The sequence below is a fragment of the Phyllostomus discolor genome, chromosome 6, assembly GCF_004126475.2.
Source record: "Phyllostomus discolor isolate MPI-MPIP mPhyDis1 chromosome 6, mPhyDis1.pri.v3, whole genome shotgun sequence".
NCBI lineage: Eukaryota > Metazoa > Chordata > Mammalia > Chiroptera > Phyllostomidae > Phyllostomus > Phyllostomus discolor.
The window spans coordinates 104,417,581-104,438,686 of record NC_040908.2 but is presented as its reverse complement, the minus strand read 5'-3'; the positions used below and the strand labels follow the sequence as shown (position 1 = coordinate 104,438,686).

At 43.0% G+C, this 21,106-nt stretch overlaps 1 protein-coding gene across 2 annotated transcripts in view; it reads left to right on the top strand.

Moving 5' to 3' along the window:
* The window catches only part of FAT3 (FAT atypical cadherin 3), a 640,331-nt gene that overhangs the window by 429,913 nt on the left and 189,312 nt on the right, over positions 1-21,106 (top strand). For both annotated transcript variants that reach the window (XM_028515239.2, XM_036028695.1), the window contains exon 4: positions 12,046-12,107. In XM_028515239.2, coding sequence (XP_028371040.1) covers positions 12,046-12,107 — 62 coding nt within the window. The remainder of the gene's footprint in view (positions 1-12,045; positions 12,108-21,106) is intronic.

Here is a 21,106-nt window from a genome sequence, read left to right as displayed (position 1 = left end):
CACTTTATTGCCAGTTTTTTGTTTTCATCTGAACAGAAACTAAAATGCCACATATGTTACTCTTTTGCTATTACATGGCTGAGCACACCCCCTGCTAGATTGTTGGTTGCATTTTGAATGGGTTGATTCCAGCTGGGAGTGAGATGCTGCAAGGCCCTCTGGCTCCCCTTCCATTTTGATGTTCGCTGTGGAGTGCTTGGTGGACCTGGAGACGTCAGAGGCTGCTGCTTCTGGCAACCCTTCCCTTTGTCTTTCTCCACCCCTCCGCTGCCCGTCAAGGGTTTAGTGTTCTTTGGGAAGTGAAATGTGGGCTGAACCCTTTCTGACAGGTTAGCAATCCCTACTTATGTGACAGATTGTTGGATAAATAACAATTTAGTTAAACGAAAAGTAAAGGCAAAGGAGAAATAAAATACATATTAGAGTAGAAAAACTCATTAATGTTGGCAGTTTGCCATTCCCCACCCCCCCACCCCCATCAACCTCAATTAACCACACAAACATCAGACTCTGGCATACGATGTGAAAAGAACATGGCTTCATGAATTTGTAATGTTTTATGTTACAAGTCCAGAATAATCACTGTAGCTCATAATTCTATTTTGAGTTTATTTGGAAGCCTTTCCCAAAAGGCATGGAAACTTATGGAAGCCGTAACATAAATGCTAGGTGATCCTTCTCGCATCTATGGACCATTTCCTGCTTTGGGTGGTACACACATGTCCACACACACTTCCACAGGTATTTTCCATTGCATAGTTTGCTTATCCAGTAAACTAATACGTGTTGATTGCCAGCTGTATGCCAGGCGCTGTGCTGAGCACAAAAGGTACGAAGATTAGCCTAGTCTCTTAAAAGGTATCCCCATAATGAACATGAAATGAATAAAAACATGGTTGCCCTGGAGAGGCCACGGAGCTCTTGAAGGAAACAAGTATGCAAACAGAAGACACCGTGATAAAGCTGTAACGGGGTTGTTTATAAAGTTCTTTACTAAATAGCAGAGGGAACATACATGTTTTCCCAGATTGAGCGCGTGTTTCCCGATGAATTGTAAAGGATTCCAGCTCCTCCTTTATTTCTACTTATAAAGAAAAACAAACTGCAAGTTACTTCTAGAGAGGAAGAGGCTGCTTCCCGATTAAATCATCGCTATGTTTCAAAGTGAGAAACTGAGGCACACAGCAATTTTGAAGACTCACACAAAGTTCCTGCATTGATAAATGATTAGGCATAAATTTCATCATCCTTGCAATACTTGGTCCTTCTTCCCAAAGAACAGAAAGACCATGAAATTTCATTAATTCAGACTCTCACTGAGAAGGATTTTATAGTAGCTGAAAATGTGTGCTCTAGAATATTCCAGGAACACGTGCTTACTGTTGTCCAGTGAACACACGAGGCTAATGTCACTCTTAACAAAGTGCTGCCAGATGAGAGGCCTGCATGGACCATCTCTGAAGAACAGTAACATAGGTCGTTTGCAATTAAAACATCAAAATGGTGGTGGTTAAAATTAAAGTGCTTTGCAGATGGTTTGTTTCCAGCACATTAACTATTCCCCTGAGACCTTTCTCCCCATTAATTTACCTAGGTGGTACAAAGGGAAACTTCAACCAGCCACATCACTGTTACAAATTTTCAGATGAGTAGAATTAAAAATTAGGTATTATAGTGTGTGTGTGTGTGTGTGTGTGTGTGTGTGTGTATAAAGACAGAAAGAAAGCATTGAATTGTGTGAAAATTAACTTGAAAATGCGTGATATTAAAAAAAGTGTTGTCAGTCTTCTGATTATCAGTCTTCTGATAACATTCAAAGCTCCCATAACAAGTGATATTTCTCCCAGAATGTTTTAAATTAGGTTGTAAACATCGCTTCTACCTAAGACCTTGTATCAGTCATGCAGCAAAGAGTGTCTGAGAGAACTGGGCAGCTACACAGCACACGTGTTTCCAGGACTCCACACACCCTCCGCAGCATCGTTCGCACTCCACACATCCTCCTGATTTCATCTGTCCTGTGAAACAGATGTAGAAACAAATTACTTCCAGTGAAGTCATTTCTAAGGGCAGTGCAGCGGTTGCTTTCACACCTCCAGAGTGTACAGGAATTAAAGAACTTTATAGTGTTTTTATTCAAGTAAACAAAAGGAAACAAACTTTCAGTTGCCTGATTACTAAATGTTCAGATGTTGTCAGAGGTGACCTATCTAGAGAAATAAGGTTTCCCTTTCTAATGTGATCAGTAACAGCATCCCAGTGCTCTGAGGCATTTTAATACAAATAAAAGATATTTCACTGCTTTGCGTAGGTGCTGCATGTGTTTCCAAACAGCATCTGCTCAGTGCAAGGCACTCTGCCGAGCACTTCCTCTGTGCTGTTTGTTTCCAAAGCCTTGTGGGGATTGTTACCACCCCCTTTGTCAGAGAGAAGACTCAGCTCAGAGAAGTTATGTAACTTGTCCCTGGTCACACAGCTAAGAAATAGCAGAACCAAGATTTAAAACCAGATTTACCTTTTTTGTTAGTCTTCTGTCTCATTATTCTCAGCTAGTGATTAGATATTGTAACTTTTTCCAGCTTCTCTATCTGTTGGGATCTTATTCACTAGTAAAGACTTACTACAAATACAACTTGTTCTCTTATCTTTCCCAGCCACACAGCTTGCATTATCTTCCCTTCTTCAGGGCACCTGGAGTTACCAAGGACACACATTAGATCACACAGTCACTGGCCTATGTGTCTGTCTCCCTCACGAGGTTGCTTGTTGCATGAAGGCAGACATGGGGACTTGTTGTATCCTCTTGGTTCTTACCCCTGTGCCTTGTATCCAACATGCTTTTGTGGGGAATATTAGAATCACTACATAGGTGGTGTTTTACCTCCACAATGAGAACCGTCGGGGCCAGATGGAGCGAGGAGAGGTGTAACCCTACAGGCAGAACAGGAAAGTATTCCGGAATGAAAAAGCTGAACTGCAGCTGACATAAGCCAGGCTTGAGAGGAAGACACAAAGCATGTGTCAGATCTAAAGGAAGAATAAACCTGGCAAGCACGATTTGACTCCTTTGCTGGGGGGATTCAGACAGAACTTTCTGGAATGCAGTGAGGACATTCAGGAGACTGTGCCATTTTATTGGCCTTTAAATTCTTGTGGACTATAAAATTGAGTGTTGTTCATTGTGGGAAAACTAGACCATTTAGATAAGCCAGAGAAATTAATTACCAGAACCCCTTCCCCCAGGGCTAACAACTGCAGAGACAGTGATTCTCACACTTGGCTGGATATTAGAATCACCTGGACCTTTTTCAAAGTCCCTGTGCCTAGGCCCTCCTTGTACCAAATCATTCAGATCTCCTGGATGTGGGACCATGGCATCTGCATATTTTAAAGCTCCCCAGGGGAATTCAGTGCACAGCCACGTTTGAAAGCCAGCCATGGTCTAGATCCAGGTGCCTCAATATTCAGTGTGCTGCAGGGAGCCTGCGTTCTGCATTTCTCAGCTGCTCGCAGGGGATGCCGATGCTGCTGACCCACGCCACAGTTGGAGAGCCAAGAGTATATACTGTCCACTCGATGACATGGAGCAAGGCAAGGATGATGGATTTCTTACAAATAAATCTTTGAAAAAATTACTTAAACTGTGAGCATCAGTTTCCCTATCTACCAGATGACAGAGTAAGTAGCAGACATTTTACAATTTTTCTTGCCCAAATGTCTAGACACATTGGAAGGGGCTCTCAGGATAGAAAGGAGACAAGATTAGACCCTTGAACACATGTGATACTCCAGGCATCATCCTTGGAGCTCACAGTAAAGCAACATTCTGTGAGCATTTAATATGTGCCAGGAACCAAGCTCAGCATTCGAAATCGGTTATTTAATTTAATGAGCCTTCTTTACAGAGGAGGAGGCTGATATTTAGAGAAACTAAGTCACTTGCTAAAGCGCAGGCGGTTGCCGAGGGGTGGGGCTGGGGTGCGAAGCCAGGCGGTGTCATGCAGAGCCTGGGGGCTGGTCAGTGTGCTGCTAACCAGGACACCAGGAGGCTTCTCAGACTCAGCAACCTTAAAGCCCGTCTGTCCAGTGTCATTTAGATTGCCGGTCACTTTTTCTTTCTTATTTTGATCAACCAATATTTAGAATTATGCAAAAAATCTTGACAGAGACAGTGAAGGGGAGAAGTGTGCCATAATGTGCATCTGAGCACACGCATCGGTGGTATGCTAATGGCACCTAAAGATGGCAGCTTTTCATACGGCACCCTTAATATTGGTTCACCATCTGTAGCTGAATTTCTCTGACGAAACCCAATATGGCATTCAAGGTTTAGTTAAAACTGCCTGGAGACTTCTTCAGGTGCATAAATATGTCTTTATCTCAGCTGAATGGAAGGCAGAGCCGGAGGGATCTCTGTGAGGTTGGGAGGAGAGCCACGAGCACAGGTGTGAGGAAGGAACTGAGGGAAGGGCAGATGGGACTGGTGAGTATCCAGGTATTCCAGCAAAATTAAACTCATGTGCAGCATCTCTGGTCCTAAGTATATGTGTGTGTACATGTGTGTGTATGGCAGGACCACCTGCTACAAGAGAGAATTATTCGGAGGAAAAGGCCTTTGGAAACATCCTTCACCACACATCTTCTTCATTAGTCCTCCTTTGTTGGCCACTGTCCTATCCTCCACCCTGATGACAAGTTGCCTTGACTCAGATGTCCCTAATTGATCTTGTCTATAACAAGGGGTACAATGAGTGAGCAGGGCATGTCTGGAGCTCAGAACTCTCCCTTCGGGCTGTGGGCAGCTCCATCTGTCAACCAAGCCTGAAGGGAAGGCACAAGGTATGTGCCAGCATCAACCCTTTTCCTTCACAAGCTGGCTTTTCTCTCTACTACCTGCAGCACCTACCAAATCTTGTATCCAAAAGGGAAGGTTTTTCTGGTAGAAGAAATGTTGCCTGTGGTGTCTCTGCTGCCAAGGCAGGAAGTGCCATCCACTGGCTTGCAAAAAAGGAAAAGAATGAAACTTATCTGTTATAGAAAAGCCACAGCTATGAACCACATCAATCCACATGGTCTTCATGCTTTGGCTCTAGCTGCACCCTCACTTACACAGTTTTAAAACTGTTCTGGGAGCATCTTGAAAATAACTATTTTTAAAGAAAAGCTTAAGTTGTAGGCTCGAGCTTCTTCAGTGATTTCCCCTGTCAGATTTTCTTTAGTAAATTTAATAGCAGCACTGTGTGCTCAGTGGAGCAGCTCCCAACCTTTACACTTGATGAAACAGCCCTTACTTCAGAAGCGTGCGTGATGGGGCCAGTTTCTAGGATTCTGTTTTTAATCCCTTCATAACTGATGTTGTAAGCCTCCTGTATTTTTTCTTTCTGGTTATTCTTTTTCTTTTCAAACAAACATCTTATAGTCTAAGACCACCCATTGCTTACTATTCTTTAAAATAAACCTAATATATGTGTTCACTTCAACTTTAATTTTTCCTACAATTCTGAATTTGCATTCACTGTGTCCCTTTTATTTTTTGTAAATTCATCACACAGCCTCATGTCTATGTATAAATACTGCAGGGAACATTTTAGGGTTTCCTAATGGGCTAAAATGAGATGTGGAAATGGGATTCTAAAAGTTATAATCTTGGAGAAGAGGCAACAAACATGGGAATGACTAAGGTGTTTTTTCCCCTACTTAAAAACATAAACTCAGTTAAGTGACATTTTTACTTTTCCCCTTTGAGATCTATGCAGATGGACGTTTAAGTGTTGATTTTGTGGATTAAAAAAAGATAGAATACAGCCCCTCTTCCTTCCTAGGTGACCTTCATAGCTGGACTCAGGTCCATCAAGAAGAAAGTGGACTCAGGTGAGAGTGGGGGGGAGAAGAAGAAGAAGCATCTCCTTTTAAAGTTTTTGTATTGTTGTAGACTTTTCACACTGAAAAGAGGCATTAGAACATTCCTAGAAGAGGAAACAAGGGCCTAGAGAAAAGATGTGGTTGCTGGAACCTCATAACTGGTGACTAACTGAGTTGAGGCTGGGACCCAGATCTCCTGGCTCCTGGGCGGGTGGCCTAGCCACCACTCTGCATCCTCATCTGCTAAGGAGACAGTGAAGAAGCTTCAGGGTTCCTGGTTTGAATCCTTGCTCAGTCTTCGGTGACCTTGGGCAAGTAATTTAACTCAGTTTCCTCCTATAAACTGAGCCAGAGTAGTTCCTATTTCCCTGAACTGTTGTGAGATTAAGTGATATCATGTATGTAAACAGTTTGCTATACTGCCTGGCACACAGTAGTCAAATGTTGGACACTACTATATTAATATTTGCCCACTTTTCTCTATAAATTAGATAGAAACCAGAATGTGAGAGAACAGTGGAATGGCCACAAAGCCCCTGTGCATGACATTAGAGATTAAAACTTTTAATCAGCAGGTGAAAATTTTTAAAAGGCTATCAGGAATTATTCTAACAACCTCCAACTATCAGCATGGAAGAGGGTATCCAAAACTTGGGAAAATACTAAAATCATTCAAAAGATGGAAGAGAGCATGTAGATCACGGTAACTCCTGCTCATTGGGACCATTGTGGCCTCTTTACTAAACAAGTTAGGGATCTGAAAGACAGTGTCCTTGTCACCATCATTACGACAAGTTTTCCTTGATACCTACAATGCACCAGGTTCTGTGTTAAATACCAAGAACACACGGTGAATAAGACCTATTCACCACCCTCTTATTTGTATACTATTTGGAAAGATTGAGTCTTTAACAAATAATGGGAGCCCAACATTGGGTGCTATGACACAGTATTTATGTAGCCAACCAATGTGACAGGCACTGATCGAGCCTCCTGAGTTCAACTAGTGAACTATCCAGAGCTTCTGCCTTCCCAAAACTGTAAAGAGGTCGAGACAGCAGTTGAGTAACATGCAACACGCAAGAGGAGGAAAGGCCAGAAGGGGCTTCACAGAGAAGGTGATAGCTGAGTTTTCTGGAAGAATATTGAGGGGTTTACCAGATAGCTGGGAGTAGGCGTGGAGAAATGGGATATGAAAACGAAACAATAAGCACTAATTTTGGTTCAGAGGGCTGATGATTGTAGCTTTATTTTTAAGACAAACCCAAGCTTCCAAGAGTCTTGGAAAATTATGCTGAAACAGCTAAGAACTCTACTGCTTCAAGTAACACTTAAAGAAAATGTGAATGCCGTAGCAGTAGATTACACAGCTGTGACCCAGGACACCCACAGGGAGAGGGAGCGGGGAAAAGATGTCACACTCACAAGTGTCACTTCTCTGATTGTAACTACTTAGAACATTTTGGGTTCTCTTTTGAAGAGGCAACCTCATTTTCATGCTCAGGCTGTTTTTCAGGGAAATTGTTAGACTCCTCCATCTCCACAACCAAAAATCAACAGTGGCCATTTTAATGTAATTGCATGGTCCCAGCCCATGTGCCCTCCTGCCTGCTTCACTGAGCATCATTCACTTAGGTCTGGCATAGCTTCCCTCCTAAATTGGAGGTTTGCATACATAATTATATCAAATGATGTGTTTGTTTATATCTCCGAACAACATTCAAAAGCTTGCCTATGATTTATCTTTGAAATTCAATTTTGTCGTGTCAGTCTGCAATTTACTGTGTGGGTCCACATTCCATGTGTGATGCCCATGCCCCTTTCCTGCAGAGATTGCAATGAGGTGGCCTTTCGTAGTGATGAATCACAGCAGTTGTGGAGGGATTTTGCTCTGTTTTACTCATTTTCCTTTTCTGCAGACCAACTGCATTCCACTACAACGAAGTTGTTAGAATGAAGATGCAGCTTTGGCAATTTGACTAATTCCTCTGGACCATGAGGGATGGCTCACTGCATTCCTTTCTGACTGTAAAAAAACACAGGGCTGCCAAAGCACCATAGCTCATGCTAAGTATGTTCCTTTAGTATAGTGATATTCAACCAGTGCGCCTCAAGAATTTTTCAAACGTACAATACCTGACTATTTAGTCAGGAGCACTGACCTCTTTTCCCTTAGATTGTCAAATAAAAAAAATGACAACAGCCAACACAACAATAGCCATCCAGTGTGAATGCCCTGGCTTGAACCGTAAACACAGGTCATGTACTTGGCCCATCACATAACAAGGTTGGGTCTGATTGATTAATTCTTGGTACCAGAAATCTTTATATACAACTACAGACACCTGATTTTTTTCATTTGGGAGCAAAAAGAGTAGGTTATTATTTTGATTATTATTATAAATCAATCTAAATTATACCTTTTTTGGTCAGATCAGCAAAAAAATGTTTTTTGGTATGCCACAGAATATTAGTAATTAGTTTATGTGTGCCATGAGATAAAAAAGGTTGAAAGTTGATGGTTTAAAAAGAAGAAAGATTTTGACCCTTTTTAATGTAGCTGACCCTGGCTTGATAAGGTTTTGTTTTTGTTTTTGTTTTTGTTTTCAGTGCAAATAACCACCAGTTGTGGATTTAACCCTAAATGTTTTGTTCATTATTTTTATGTTCCAGAGCCTCATGGACAAACCTGATCACTCCATTCAACCCCTCTTCATGCCTGATTCCTAAACTAACTCCCTCACCCCACCATTCATTCATTCATTTGTTAATTCATTCATTCAAAGTATTTTCCAACTAGAAAGACATGTTGAAATCTAAAAGGCACAGTTATGGTTCCCTACTGATTTTTTAACAGCTTTACTGATGTAGAATTTACATAAAATATCATTCACCTGTTTAAAGTATACAATTCTATGTCTTTCTGAATGCTTATAGAACTGTGTGACTGTCACCGTAATCTGTAATTTTGGAGTATTTCCTCATCCCCTAAAGAAACATTGTACCCTTGTCCCCCACCCTATCTCATCTGATTTCTTGCTGGTTTTCACTTTTGCATTAGATACTTTTACCTCATTTCTGTGACGATGAAAGTGACACAAACCTAGAGACCTGCACCCTGCAGAGGTTGCCTTGTCTTTCTTCCAGTCGCAGAACCTGCTTGCCTTTCTCACAGCTCCAGGTTCACTGTTGTGTATATTGTTTCAGACTTCCCAGGAAGCCTGCAGCTTTCTCTGGTGGCTGATAAATATGTGAAAAACTCATCTTGGTGAAGGTATAGGGATGGAAGGGGAGCCACGCTGCTCTGTCAGTTACACATGTGCTTTTTTAAAACAAGTGACTTTCCTAAAAAATTACCCTAAGAAAAATTAGGAGAGAAAACTGGCCTCTTCCCCCTGCACGGCCACACCACAGTGGGCTGTGGAGGCCCGACCCGGGCGAGTGGGACCTAAAATGACACAGTGCCCTCAGGGGAACAGAGGGCAAAGGGCTCCTGGTCCTTTCTGTCTGGAAGAGCAGCAGGCTAACAGCAGAGTGGAAGGTGACAGCCCTTCACCCATTTGTAGCCTCTATTTAATGAGTATTTCTCACTCCCACTGTGACCTCTCACAGAGGATGCCCCCCTGAAAAGGTGAAAGCCTCCAGCCCCCTTTTGAGAAAGACCCTCTGTGACACATGACCTTGTAAAATAGAATGGCCTGGACATGAAGGCATCAGATTGATGTGTTAGACGCCCACTGGTGTGACCACACTGACCCACAGTCCATGTGAATCAGAGAGCTGTGTTCCCCTTTACTCATCCTTTATCAGCCCGATCACCAGCGTACTCACACAGCATCTCCGTCTCCCCCTGCTCAGGCCCCCCACACACACTGAGCCCCCTCATCTGATCCATATGCTGAAGCAGCTCAGTGTGTTTCCTCCTTGGATGTGGCTGAGCAGAAAAATTAATGTCAGTAAAAAGTCATAGCAAGAGTCAACAAAGGATGGTGGAATTATATAGAACCTTCTCTTAGAATCAGGGGACAGTCATCACCCCAGGAGATTCAGATACAGTAAAGGAAGGATGGAGCCGGACACAGAATCTGTGTTTTGAGTTTCTGGGAGGTTTGATGAGCAGCAAGAGAAGAGAAGTTACTGATTCCTTCACTTAAAATTCCTGATAACCATCTTCTCTCTGTAACCTCAAACAATAGCTCATCTTTATATCCAAGGGTGCGGAGCATGTCACTGTTCACACAGAGGACCTCAATCAGTGGTTTCAAAGGAATACTAAAGGCGCATACACTCTACCCACCATCCCATACTCTCCCTACCCACCAAACGATACCCTCCCAAGCAAACACACCCCAGACTGTAGCAAAACTGCAGATTGGAATATAAATAATCTATCTCTTCTACAGCAATTTCCATTAACTGAGCATTAACTAGGTTCCTATTCTTTGCTTTGGGTCAGGAGCTTGGTGGGCACCAGGGCTTCAGAAAGAGAAGGCAGGCCCTTCCCCTGAAGGAACTCTCAATCTGTTTAGTAGGAAAGTGCAGACCAATGAGCAAGGATTGTCATATAGAGCAAAGGACAATGATGGTGGAGAATACCAGTTTTGTTGGGACGAGTTAGATGGGTACCCCACCCTGGTGGAGAGGTCACCTCTCTAACACCTGAGCTAACATGTGACCTACATTTGAAAGATCTGAGGGTGAAGCAGTGGAGTGGGACACATTCCAGCAAGAATTCTTGGAAAGGCAGGTTATCTGTGTGATGGAAACATGGATTTCCCTTCCATGGGAGTGTAGACAGATGTGAGTGGGGGGGTGGGGGGTAGCTGGTAAAGATCTCTGCTGCTCCTGTGGGATTTTATTTTGAAGGCCATTTAACCTCCCATAGCCTCTTCTTGGCTTCCTCTAAAATGCACCATGTACTCAACACCCACCACTTCTATGTACAATAAAAGCTGGCGGTCATTAGATCCTTAGCAAACCTCGGTAAAGTGCCTCTTCCTTATTTCATCTACCTCTCCAGTCTTGGGAGTGAGGTTTTCATGGGATTTTCTCTGCAATTTTGTGTCAGTCAGTGTATGTCATGAAAACAGCCCAATCCATAGCTTCTTATCTTCGGAGACACTGGAAAATCAAGAAAGGAATGTAAGTGTGACCTCCTAATTGCCATTTGACAATAATAATAATGATAATGATAATAATAATACATGCAAAAGACAAATTAGTGTAATAACCTCAGTGGCCTTGAAGGTTTTGTCTTCTCATTCCCTTTTCTTTGTCTTTATGCACAAATGGGTGATTCATTTATGAGAAACATCATTCAAAGGAAAGATAGGTATTTCCCATGTGGGACTTACTTTATATGAAGATTTAAACATGTATAATAAAATGATAAAATTACAGTATGAAATGTTAGGTATGTGAGTTATTAAATTTGCAATAATTTTGTGTACAATAGTTGTTGCAGAAATAACCTTCTTTTTCAAGTATATCAAAAAAAAGATAAGCATAAAAAAATTGAGTAAGAAAGTGCTGCTCCATACCCAGAATCTAATCAGCATCAACAACATATTAATTGTTCAAGAATTCTAAAATCTTTAATGAGGTTCCTACTGCAGAATTTTAGTCATATGCAAATAAATCATTCAAATTCCTCATTATCAGAAAAACAATGGTTCTTTAGTGAGTTTTTACATCACCAAACTGATTACAATATCTAAGCAAAACCTGAACAAATTTTTCAGATTTTCTTTGTAAATTTTCTTTTGTTTTAAGAATAATTCTGAAGCCCTTGCTGGGTAGCTCAGCTGGTTAAAGCATTATCCCCTTATGCCAAGATTGCAGGTTGGGTCCCCTGGTCAGGGCACATGAAAAAGCAACCAGTGAATGTGTCAGTAAGTGGAACAAGTTAATGTGTTTCTCTCTCTTTCCCTCTCTCATCTCTCTCTCTTTCCCTCTCAAATCAGTAAATAAAAATAAAAAGAATCATTTAAATAATTCTGAAGATTCTTAAATTGCTTACCCTAAAAAAAAAAAAAGAGTAATTCTGAGACCACCTGGTTACCACTGGGGACTGGACAGTGACTTTCCCATCACTTTTGCTTTTCCTTTAACTGGACTTGTTTCCTAGCCTCAGTAAACTACTTGCCCCGAATTTAAAAGTCAAATATTCTCATTTCTACGCAGGTCTGATTACAACAACGTCAAGGAAATTGGATCGAGAACAGCAGGCAGAACATTTTCTGGAGGTAAGCGCATACAGGGAACTGGCATTCATTAAAACTGACTTTTGCTAAACTTCTTTAACCTTCAACATAAACTAGAACTTTAATATATTTGAACACTGGCTTACACAATAAAGATATTTCTCTTGGGCTGACTGGTTCTGAATTTGGAGATTTCTGGTATATTCCTGGGAATACACTCCTGTGCACGGAGCAAAGGCGGCACAGCAGCCTTGGCATTTTGCTGAAAGCAAGCAGATGTGCAGGCATCTCTGCCTGGACTTCAGGCCCCGATGTCAGTAATAAGAGAGGAGAGTTCAGGAGCAGGGGCCCCAGAGCCGCTGCGGCCTCAGATGTAGAAGGAGAAAGAGCAAGGTACTGCGGTTAAAGTGAAGTGCATCGTTTGTGAAGTGCCTTGCTTTGTCTTTGTTCCTCTTTTTTTTTTCTGGGAGACAGTTGAGGAAGAGAAGGCTGCTAGTTGGTTCACTGCCCAAGATGACTATTTCTGAAACTATCAAATGCACTCATAATTCATTAAGACAGAAACAGCAATTATAAACTAGAAGAGCATTATTTCTGGAAGGGGAAAAAATCGCCACAAGGCAAAGGATGAAAAAATATATATGAAAGGGCTTTGTGGAACATTCTCTCTGTACTTATCAAATAGTATCTTTATTGGGAAGCTTGAAGTCTGAGTAATACATATGACATTGTGCTTTAAGTGTGACCGTCTGGTACAGAAGAAATGACAATGCTTAGAAGTTAGGGCTTTGTTAGGGTTTTACAAAGTGTCCATGCTTCTGAGATGATCTGTTAGGCCCTAAGAGAGACTCACTGGAATTCATAGGTCCTCCTGGCATACACGCATGCGTATCTCAAAGGATAGCTATTAGAATCAAACCTTATATCTTTATATCAAAGTATTTTTAAAACTCTTAAAGCATTACACATAATAAGGGGTTATTATTATTATTGCCATGCAGCATTATAATAATCTTTTTAAAACATTGGTATCATCATATAAAGATGAAAGAATCCAGGCTGCCAAAAAATAATTATTATAATTTTTTTCAAAATTATACTATTAGGCTGCTTTATGTCCCTGGCCCAGAATTAGAGTATGTTTGCCAGAATAATGACACTTTATATTATATTTATGTGCTCCTTTCCTTTGCAGCAAAGAGTCCAGGGCTCCTGGAGGCACTGTGCTCTCAGGTGGTTGACCCCACTCCCTCCCAGCAGGGAAAAGGGGCAGTGTCTCATTAGCTGGGGGATCTGCCAGAGATCACTTACACACTTGTCCCTGAGAAGGCGGTATCCTCAGGGTGTGTGTGGTGTAGAGTGTGACTGTAGAGAAAAACACAAGAGTATTTCCCAGGCACGTGAATTTATTTCCTAAAAGAATCCTTAGTGGTTTCACGTCCTTTACAGACTTACATCAATACCAACCAAACATTTTGGTTCTTTAGTCTGACACAGAAATATCTGGAACACTGTTTCTTAGTATCTGATCTCCTCTGCCTAATGAAGTAGTTAGTGTAGCATTGCAGTTAGCAACCTTAGAGGGCTATTGGGAGGTTCAAATATGAAATATGTGTAAAATGCCCAGTCCGATATCTGGTGCTCAGTAGGTGCTCATTAAGTGTAGTCATAATCACTGTGGTTTTAATTATTATCCTATGGTGCCATGATACCTGGACCCTCCTAAAGATTCAACTTCACCTCCATATTCCATGTCAATAGCAGCTCCAGGCCCTGACACGCTGCAGGAGCTGCACACAGCAACCACCAGCCTCCGCCGTGTCCGAGGGCTGCCCTGCCTGCTGGGGATGCAGATGGAACAGGAAGGATGGGAAGACACGTGATAAATAAATGCTATGACTTCAGACACAAGCTTTCTAAGGCCACTCCAAGAAGGTTCCATGGTAGTGATGAAAGAGGGGCGGGGGTGGGCTATATTCAATAGACTAGTTAGGACGGCCTCTTTAAGGAGGCAGAACTTGGTGACACGAAGCCAAGATTCTATTCAAGGCCAGTATGACCACCAAGGCCAGTGTGATTCAGGGTAGAAAGGTGGGGTGGGGGGGGCTGTAAATGAGGTAGTATATCAAGTTGGAGAAAGCAAATGGGCCTGTAGTAATGGTTCTGATTTTTTCTGAGTGCAGTGGAAGCCACTAAGCTGGGGTAACGTGATGCAGAATTGCCCAGATAAGAGGTGGACGGCTGCTCTGCTGGGCAGGGACCAGCTGGGCAGGGCGCCAGGAGTGGAGGGAATGTGAGGCCTTTTAGAGGGAGCCACCTGAGAGATAATGATGGTTTGGATGAGTGCTGTTAAAAAATGACTAAAGATGACTGCCTAGGTGATAGAAACAAATTTTATTTAACACTTCATGAATGCACTGTCTCCATTCAGAGAACTGCCAAATGGGGAAGGAGGTGAGAAGCTTTTTTAGCATAAAGAATAAAGACCAAAGAGGAAAAAAACAGAAAGTACCTGATTGTCTGGGGCCACCTGCTCAACCTTGTTTGGGGTGAAAAGGCCCAAGGCTGGTTTGGTGTTTGGGATTGGCTGCCTGGGTGTGCTGCCTTTCAGGTCAAGCAGAGCGTGTACAGGGTCAGGGAAGCTACCTGAGTTTCGGTTTGCTGACAGGGCACCCCAGACAGGAGCAGTCCCATGTTGGGCCTAGAGAGCTGCATCACCAGGGTGAAGGCAGGGAGTCAAAGGGAATTGATATCTGATACAAACCCGTCATGATTCTGGCCAGGAAGCAGCACACTGTCTTTTCAGAATGGGAATTTTTGAAACTGGAGGTCCTTTAAACCACCCCAGCTGGCCCCCGGCATGCTCCCAGGGACCCTCATTGCATGTGCTCTTTTATTTAGTAAAACTCCTGCTACAGAACTGCTGAGATCTCACTCTCTGGACTGTATGACTCTTGGCCACACTGCTGCGACAGTTTGAGTGACATTCGTTTCCGTTTTCCTAAATGGATCATGGAAAGAGTATTGCTACAACTCGGCCGCTCAACATAAATAAATAAATAAGATAACACTGCAGAGTGCAGATCAGAGTACTGCGCTGCACACAGGTTTTTGTAACTGCTGATACAGGTGTCATTTGTAAGTGCTGTGTGAGGGTGATTAACCTCCCGGGGAGCCTTTAATTGCTAAGATGACCCTGTGTTCCTGTTAAACTTCTGTTAACCTTCTGGCTCTATTTTATCTTTCTCCTTCCCAATAAAATAAAATTTCTCTTCTTGAAAGGACCCATTTAGAAGCTGACACAGCAGATACACTTATGAACAGGTAACCGGGAGGATATTAATGATTTGTTTATAGTTTTCTATCCTCGTGACAGAAGGCACTTTAAGTGTATGCTGCTGGGTTTCTGCCTGTACGTTGATTTAAGATATTTTACTTGACCACGTATGGGCTGTGTAAGGGTCTCTGAGTCTGTAAGCACTCACCTCACTCTGACTGTAAGTGAATAGTTATTAACAGAATCCAAGGGACTTGCTAAAGAAATAAGAGCAGCACAGAAGTTCTTTTAAAAAATCACAAGTGTAGCATACACCTCTTAGGTAAATTTTAAGCATTAAACTCTTGCCTAATGTAGAAGCCTGTTATGTGAAAATACTAGTCTGAGCTCCTCTTACTCCCCAAATATGGAAATTTCAGCTCACTTATTCACAGTCATATACATTCCTTGATATCCTATTATGATTGTAGTGGAGGTAGAAGCCTAATTCCAGCAAGTAAATGCAGAAAGTTGATAATGAATGCATAACCAAATAGTGAATTAATATACTAGCTTAGTATCACTAGCTGTGACTTCAGCCCTGGTTTCCTCATTATCAGAGAAGGCATCTGGGAAATAATGGAATAAAGGCACTAATATTTTTCTTATATTGTAACCACTTGCACAGATTGTTTCCTCACCTCCTACACTTAGTCTCCTTGTGGGCTTGGAACTTGATCTCTCAAGCCAGTGAGTGGAAGCAGTGTGGGAAAGCGTGGGTGTTAAACTCAGGCAGGCCTGAGATGCCGTTTGCAGACTGTTCGCAGAGCTTGGCTAGGCTGTTGGATCTCTCCAGAACCCCCTTCCCTCATCTGTGAAGTGGGGACAGCAATTCCTAACATAGGGTCGATATACAGAGTCTATGAAATGACAGCTAAAAAGTGCTCAGGATGCCCCTTGTTAGACACCACTTGTCCCATGAACAGTGGTAGGTAGCTCTTGTCAGCACTGTCTTACTCATCTCGTTTTTCAGAGCATCTCGCCCCATACCTGAAAAATAGGAGGCATTCAATAAATGTCCTGTGAATGAATGATTACACCAAGAGACCTTTATTTTATCCCATCTGAGATCATGGAGGGGGAGTATTAGCACCCTGTAAAGTGCATGGTCTCAGAGACAGAAAGCAGGGAACATACTGACTCTTACCATTTGCATTGCTCCTCCATTGCCTCACCTGTGAAATGGAGCTAACACCTTTTACCTCATGGGTGAACTACACAAAGGGCCCACCACACACACACTGCTAACCCACTGTTTGTCCCTCCCTCTTTTCTAGGCCCTCCCTTTTGCCCTCGTCCTCAACACTTTGTTCCCTTTCTTTTTTCAGTACTGACCCCAACAGTCTGAGTAGCATATAGCAGTTTGACTGTTCTTAAAAGATATATCTACTTAAATAACTCTATAGTCCTGGCTTAATTATGTGTGAATCTTTATCTTGCTTGCTGAAAGACTATAAGCTTTCCTCTCTCTTGATCTTGAAATGTTTCTCTGTTCAAGACTGGATGGCTCTGATAAAGGTCTTCAAAAGAGAACAGAGAGCATAGTTTATTTGCAAATCAAAAAAGATAACAAGGCCCAGTAACCAGTATAAAGACAGTGATGAGAAATGATGTTGCATGTGTGTATAACTTGAAGTAGCCGAGAGAAAGTGGTGATATTTTATAGTACAGTCAGTATAAATAGCAAAACACATTACAGAGAAACACACGGCATCTATAGGAAAGTAAATTATTTAGTATCTGTCCGTTTCGCATTCTTGTCCGTATCATCGTCCTCTGTACAGTGCCCCTCTTGCAACTGTTCTTCCTCCCTGTCTGAAATTCTCATCCCCTTTTAAAGTTTTATTTTCTGAAGGAAAAAAACACTGCCCTTTGGACAGTTTTTATAACATTTCCTTCTTGCCTGAGGATGCAAATTGATTTCTTCAGTGAGCGCACTCCTTAGCAGTTTCTTACTTTGATAAGTATCTGCTTTGGAAATGATAGCCATTTCTGGAGGTGAAGAATCACAGGCTTATTTCAGCCCATTAAGAAGTCCATATTTTCATAATTTAACTCCAAGAGAAATGGAAGGTTCTCTCATTGGGTTCCTCTTTATGCCACCCTCAGGTAACTTTGCTAGAAGTACCAGTAGACCCTCAAAAAAGATGGCAGATACATGCACACACCTGTAGCAAGCTTGGGACTCGGAAGGAGAGCTGGGCATGCCTTCTGTTTTCCAGAGCTCCCGAGAGAGCATGGTACCATCTCCCCTGTTCTCCACTTCTAGGACCAGGATTTTTAAGCTGTAATTGTTTACATTCATGTTGTATCAACTTCAGTTAATGGAGACTCATTCTTTTCCCCTCCTGTCTTAAAAGCTTTATCCCGTGCTTATTCTGGGCCTGGCACTGGGGATAGGCATTAACATTCTATTATTGGAGTGAGTGTTTTTTCCTTTGCCTGTCTCACTGAAGTCTATTAGAGACAAAGCTGCTGGTTATGCATGAGCTACTACAGTTAGCTGCTGTCCTGGACTCAAGAAGCTGTTTTTCATTCATATCATTCAAACAGTTTCTCTTCCATCATATAGCTGCAGAGAATGCGGCTGAGAAAAGAGAGGTCTGAGGACACATATTCACTTCATAGTAGTGTCTACTGTAGATCTCCTCCCTTTATAGAGCAGATATGGCCCTGAACAACCATCAGCGTATTGAAATGTGGCAGATTGAATCCTGTCCCCACTCATTTTCTAACAGATTTACCAGGTATCAGGTCAGCCCACGCTGAGGGATCAGCATATACACGCATGAAAAGAGGAGGTTTTCTCTTACTCTTTGGTTGTCCATTCACCACTCCCTTCGCTGCTCCTCAGGGAGGAGGTCTGCCCTTCATTGCTCTGCCCTACACTCCCATTCACTGCTTTGGACAGGGGCTGTCTCTACTCCTGGGCACCTCCTTGAGCTCCAGGACAGACTCCACCAAGAGGATGCTGTTTCTACATGGTGAGTAGCAGCTTGGACTCCAGCAGAAGAGTGACTACAGACCAGGTGTTAAGGGCTGAATTGTACCTCCCCAAAAGCCATATATTGAGTTCCTAATCCCAAGTACTTTAGAATGTGACCTTCTTTGGAGTCTTTTAAAGAGATAATTAAATAAAAATGAGGTCTTTAGGGTGGACCCTAACCCACTATGATTGGTGTCCTTATAAGAAACAGACTTTGGACCAGACACATATAGAAGGAAGACCATGTGAAGACACAGGGAAAAAAACAGTCACCTGGAAGCCAGGGTGAGAGGTCACATAAGATAGCAACCTTGTCCACACCTTGATCTCTGACTTCTAGCCTCCAGAATCATGAGCAAATGAATTTCTCTCATGTAAGCCACCCAGTATTTATCCTTTGTTATGGCAACCCCACCCAAACTCTGCAGAAGGCCAACCCCTCCCCTGTTTTCTCCCTCGCCACCTCACAAGGCTATCTAGTGTATCAGACTTTGCTAAGGGACTGGGACAACCACAATTACAGTCCAGTGGGATAAAAGCATCTAAACGTGGTTATTTCCATGTTTCAGGCTCCATGCTACAAGTTAAAATCATCACAGAAGGCCCTCGGGGCATGCAATGGCTTCTAACTCTTTCCCTCTCCTCACAGGCCTGCTTTTCTTAGTGCCCACCTCCTTCACACACCTCACTGAAGGTTTCCAGCCCAACTTTCCCCAGAATCCTATAGCATCTCCCATGGGAATTGTTCTCGCTCAAGGAATAAACCCACTTCTCAGCAGTCATTTTTTTAAGTCCAAAATAGTGTCCAAAGACGGTATCAGCAGGGCACCAGGGTGGCCTTCGGCACGCCCAGTGCAGTTACACAGGGTGGAGTGGTGGCGTGTGTGCAGACACATGTACACGCACATCGTATGCGGTAGGAGCAAGGGCTGCCATTCCACTTCTTGCAGAAAGTTCCACTTGGCGCGGGCCCTTGAGAGCCATCCTTTGTGAGAGCTTCCCAGCAGTGCGAATGACAGATGTGTTTCCCAAATGACCAAAGTGTCGATATTGAATCAGAGACACAAACGAATTTCTCAAAGCAAATATTCATTCTCAAAGATAGTTTGTTCAAAACAGAGATTGGGAAGTGCCCACGGGGCGAGGCAGGTAATTCAGAGGAGCAGCGTGTGTGTGGTGCAGGTCGAGGAGGAAGCAGGGCCGTCTAGCCTGCGCCGTCTAAACTGGCTCAGCAGTAGCAGGTGTGAAAACAGCTGGGCACAGTTTCATCAGAAACTCTTATTTTTTCTAGAACAACAAAGTTGGATTTACATGTCAAACTCCCTACAGTAAATGTTGACACCTTTGTTTTTTTTTTTAACACTGTATATACCAATGAGCCCTGTTTTGCAACGTTTGATATAAAGGAAGATTTTTCTTAGCTGCCTTACAATGTGTAATCCTCTCACAGTAAATAATTCACAGGTATTATAGAATACAGTTAGTTTCTTGTCATCTCTGCCCCATAGTTTTTCACAGGTGCCCCTTTGGACCCATAGAAATAGAAGAAAGGAGCCCACCAAGGGTCTCTTAAGAGACCTTGTTGAGGTTGGAAATGACAACACGTGAGGACTTGATTAGGATCTCAGCTGAGGGCGTCTTCCTGCCCCCTCTGCATAGGAACCAAGGAAGGGAAGTGGTGCTTTGGATCCTAGGATTACACAGAATGTCCCGGGCCTCCTGTCTGCTTTGCCTTCCCCCAGCAGTTCTGCACTTCGCCTTGCTTGCCTGTGCCCCCGGTTAGCCTCCAAGGGAATAATCTGCAGACACAGTTGGAGAGTTGTCTGAAATAAATCCTTGATGCCATAAATAACCACCTCTAATTTACCTGGCAATGAAAGGTTGCATTTGTTTTGCTCTCCCTTGAATCTGAATCCTAATTAGTAGAGCCACAGTAAAGGAAACCTGTTTCCTTGGGGCTGGGAAGGTCCTTCCATCCAGTGGCTCCGAGTGGAAATGGAAATGAGCTGGCTCTTTCGCTCTGCTCCAGGCTGCTCCTGGCCAGTAATTGCTCCAGGCAGGTCACAGCTTGTTGAGCTGGGCACACAGGCTGCAGGGAGCTGAGGCTCTGCTTCTGTGTTTACTCATGAGTGTTTCCTTTCCAAATGGGGTGCTATGCTGCTGCTTCCTTCACGCTTTCCTGGGCAGTGCTGGTTCGGTCCTGTGGGGAGGGAAGAAGTGTGCGAGAACCTCTTACCAAGCAGTTCTAATTGCTTAAATGGCTTATCCCTTCTCAGAGAAGAGGTCCAGATTTCCTTGCATGGCTCTGAACAATCACGTGAACTCCCCACTGTGAATCACACATCCTGGAAGCCAGGCTATCTTCTGCCCCTTGTGCAGTGCTGCTAAATGGACTCTTCCCTGTGCTCCTGAAGCACCTTTTCCCACTTCTTCCATCGTCTTACTTTCCTAGTTTATTTTAGGCAGCACACTCTCTGAGCTACAGAAGGGTCTGTCCATTTCAATTTCATCTGGGCCCTTCAGAAGCCCTCCACGCTGGCACCTAACACCAGATGTGCATGACCCTGTCGAGCACTTGCAGTCCGCCTGTGGGAACATAAAAAATGTAATGGCAGCAGGATCAGAACGTGAGATTCCAACTCAAGTGCCTCTGCTAATGAAAAGGAAAAACTACTTTGGCTTGCCTCCTGCTTGCAGCAGACAGCTGTGATAAAATGAGCTGTTGTTTCAGGACCTTTC